Source organism: Cryptomeria japonica, chromosome 8 (assembly GCF_030272615.1).
Source record: "Cryptomeria japonica chromosome 8, Sugi_1.0, whole genome shotgun sequence".
NCBI lineage: Eukaryota > Viridiplantae > Streptophyta > Pinopsida > Cupressales > Cupressaceae > Cryptomeria > Cryptomeria japonica.
This window is the reverse complement of record NC_081412.1, coordinates 39,368,718-39,372,850: the sequence shown is the minus strand read 5'-3', so window position 1 is coordinate 39,372,850 and position 4,133 is coordinate 39,368,718. Positions and strand designations below refer to the sequence as shown.

Below are 4,133 nucleotides of genomic sequence, written 5' to 3'. Positions count from 1 at the left end.
ATTCCAGACAAGTACAAGTTGCATGAAAAACAGTTCCATTTCATGACGTCTCCATGGTATCATAAACAAAAAATTAGACATGTTCATGAGGGCAAAAAATTGCAACTCCCATATTTCCAAACAAAAATTGAGTAAATTGTTTCTAAAAAATGAAATTTCCAGACCAAAATCGACAAATCCAGTCAATCCAGAAAATGCATCCAGTTGGTCCCAAAAATCCAGATCCAGCTGCATTTTAACGAAATTCATTCGGATTTGGTAAACTATGATAAAAGAATCCACAGCTTTAACAAATACCCATCGGTATACGTTGGCAGTGATGCACATTGCACTCCATACATCTAGATTTAGGAAGCCACTGGCGTAGTCTAGAACTTACGGTGCACCTTTTTATGGTGCAAGCCTATGCTAACGTACTAATTCACTTAGCATCACTGATTATCTCCACAAGAACATTGTCCTCGTTTGAACTGATGGATTTTGTTCCAGTCTCTTCCAACAATTTGTCTTGCACCAATCTTGGAGATAAAATTCTTTGCAGGATGGTAGTCAATACATAATAGTTGTTCCAGGAGATAAAATGCTCTTGCCAGCTTCTCCCTACGGTGGCAGGGGAATAATTATTTTTTGCCCTCTTCCACTTCATCCAGTACATGTCTAGAACCTGGAAACTACCTCGCTTGCTTCATCTCCCAAGAAAATTTCTCCAACTTTGTGCAGATCTCATGTCCGCGTATTTGATCTGTTTCCTACACAAAAAGCATATGCCATTTTTTGTCCTTCAATCCAACTACATCCAGGTATCTTTTCAATTCCTCTATCTTTCATCCGTCCCCTTACCATTTCAACTTCACTCCACCTGCCCACTTCCGCATAAATGTTTGACAGAAGAACATAAGTTGTGGCATTTTTAGGATCCAGCTCTAAAAGAAGATTTGCTGTAAACACTCCTAATTCTATGTTCTTGTGTGGCCCACAGGCACCAAGCAAACACATCCACACAATCTCCATAGGTTTAATTGGCATTTTGATGATAAAATTTAGAGTTTCTTCCAGATATCCAGCACGGCCAAGGACGTCTACCATGCAAATATAATGATCAATTGTAGGCTTAAAGCAACAAGAGTCGCTTAAACCACTGAAGTATTTGCAGCCCTCATCTACTAAACCTGCATGGCTGCATGCTAATAAAACACAAATGAAGCTTACACGGTCAGGCTTTGTCGTAGAGTGCTTCATTAGTTCAAAGAGTTCGAGAGCATCCTTGCAAAATCCATTGTTCGCATATCCTGCAATCATGGCATTCCAGGAGATCACATTTCTTTCAGGCATTTTGTTAAACAGTTCACGTGCTCTGTGTATACTTCCACATTTTGCATACATGTCTACCAGGGCACTTGCAACTACAACATCTGATGAATATCCACTTTCGATTAAATTTTGATGGATTTTGATGCCCTGTTCCAAAGTCCCTATTTTGGCACAGGCTGGGAGGATGCTGGCAAAGGTGGTGGGGTCTGGATTAACACCTGCCGATTGCATTTGCCTAAACATTTCCAGGGCCTTTTCAACAAGCCCATTTTGTGCATATCCTGTAACCATTGCAGTCCATGCAACCACATCTTTTTGAGGCATTTTGTCAAACAGTTCATGTGCCTTGTGTATGCTTCCACACTTTGCATACATATCTACCAAGGTACTTGCAACTACAACATCTGACAAAAAATTGCTTTCGACTATTATTTGATGGATGTTTGTACCCTGTTCTAAAGCTCCCATTGTGGCACATACCCGGATAATGCTGACAAGGGTGGTGGAATCTGGCTTTACACCTGCCAATTGCATTTGCTTAAAAGTTTCCAAAGCCTTTTCTACAAACCCATTTTGTGCATATCCCGCAATCATTGCATTCCATGAGACAACATCTTTTTGATGCATTTTGTCAAATACTTCACGTGCGTCATATATGCTTTTACATTTTGCATACATGTCTACCAAAGCGCTTGCAACTACAACATTGGATAAAAGTCCAGTTTTGACTATAGTTTGATGGTTTTCCATACCCCGTTCTAACTCTCCCATTTTGGCACAGACTGAGAGAATGCTGGCAAAGGTTGTGGAGACTGGCTTTACACCTTCTAATTGCATTTGTTTAAAAATTTCGAAGGCCTTGTGAACAAATCCATTTTGTGCATATCCTGCAATCATCGCATTCCATGAGACCACATTTCTTTGAGGCATTTCATTGAAAAGCTTTAAGGCCTCATCAAGATCACCATTTTGTGTATATCCCGCAATCATTGCAGTCCATGAGACCACATTTCTTTGGGGTATATTGTCAAACAGTTCGCGCGCCTTGTGTATGCTTCCGCATTTTGAATACATATTTACCAGAGCATTTGCAATGTCATCTGACCAAATACCCTTTTCCATTATGCTTTGATGGATAGCCTCACCTTGTTCCAAAGCTCCCATTTTGGCACAGGCTGGGAGAATGTTAGCAAAGGTTGTGGAGTCAACTTTGACACCAGCCGATTGTATTTGTTTAAAAGTTTCCAGTGCTTTTTCAAAAAACCCATTTTGCCTATATCCTGTAATCATTGCATTCCATGAGATTACATCCCTTGGAGACATTTTGTCAAACACTGCGCATGCCTTATCTATCAATCCACATTTTGCATACATGTCTACCAAGGCACTTACAACTACGATATCTGACAAAAGTTTACTTTCAATTATGCTGTGATGGATGCTCATACCCTGTTCTAAAGCTCTAATTTTAGCACAGGCTGAGAGGACACTGGCAAAGGTGGTTGAATCTGGCTTTACACCTGAAAATTGGATTCGCTTAAACGTTTGCAAGGCATTCTCAACATGTCCATTTTGAACATATCCTGCAATCATTGCATTCCATGAAACCAAATCTCTTCGAGGCATTTTGTCAAATAGTTCACGTGCCTTATGTATGCTTCCACATTTTGCATACATATCTACAAGGGCACTTGCAACTACAACATCCGACAAGAATCCACTTTCAATTATGCTTTGATGGATATGCATACCCTGTTCTAAATCCCCCATTTGCCCACAGGCTGGGAGGATGCTTGCAAAGGTTGTGGAGTCCGGCTTCATACCTGTAAATTGCATTTTCTTAAAAATTTCCAGGGCGCTTTTAGCAATTCCACTTTGTGCATATCCTGCAATCATTGAATTCCATGAGACTACATCTCTTTGACCCATTCTGTCAAACAATTCACGTGCTTTGTGTACATTTCCACATTTTGCATACATGTCTACCAGGGCATTTGCAACCACAACATCTAAGAAAAATCCCCTTTCCATTATGCTTTGATGGATACCCATACCCTGTTCCAAAGCTCCTACTTTGGCACAGGCTGGGAGTATGCTGGCAAAGCTGAACTGATCAGGTTGGATACCTATTCGTTGCATTTGATGAAACAGTGTCAATGCCTCATGAGGACGCCCATATCTTCTGTAAGCTGTAATTATCATATTCCATGAGATGATATCTTGTTCTGTCATTTCGTCAAAGACTTTACGAGCATTTCCCAAACTACCACACTTAACATACATACTAATAAGCTTATTTTGAAAACCTGTGCAATCAGCAAATGCAAACCTCATGCTTGTGATATGAGAGTGAATGTAATCACCCTCTGAAAGAATTTTCCTTGAAATGCAGGTATGCAGGTTTAGAGCAGGTTGTGTATAATTGAAGCACTGGAAATGTGCATTGTTGTTCAATCTACTTCCGCCGTCACGACAATGGAACACTATTACAATCAAAAGTGGTTTTATGGCATTTATTTATCTGTTCCTGTAAATGAAAATGGTGTTGCCAATGGTATATCAGTCTGTGGAAGTATTTTACTTCCTATTGCTGCATTTAAAAAACCAGTAAGTAAGCTGACTGCAAAGCTAGAGTTACAGTTTGTACAAAGCTCACGCCAACCCCACACTGCAAGGAAAAATCATTACTTCCCACACGCCTCTGTATATATATAGAGACCGCTTGATAAAGCTATTAAAATAAATGCTTAGAATTTAAATAAATGATATTAAGGATATTTAGTCATAAATTTGATGAAGTTTTTGCATGATAATGGTTGCTA

At 39.7% G+C, this 4,133-nt stretch overlaps 1 protein-coding gene across 1 annotated transcript; it reads right to left on the bottom strand.

Annotated features, from left to right (window-relative positions):
- Positions 1-723: 723 nt before the first annotated feature.
- Positions 724-3,645, bottom strand: LOC131029745 (pentatricopeptide repeat-containing protein At5g16860-like). The gene is made up of 6 exons (XM_057960420.2): positions 3,438-3,645; positions 3,063-3,320; positions 2,529-2,894; positions 1,761-1,832; positions 1,398-1,592; positions 724-1,289 (listed from the first exon to the last, which is right to left on the bottom strand). Exons 1-6 carry the CDS (start codon positions 3,643-3,645, stop codon positions 724-726), a joined length of 1,665 nt encoding a protein of 554 aa, XP_057816403.2.
- Between the last annotated feature and the right edge of the window lie 488 nt (positions 3,646-4,133).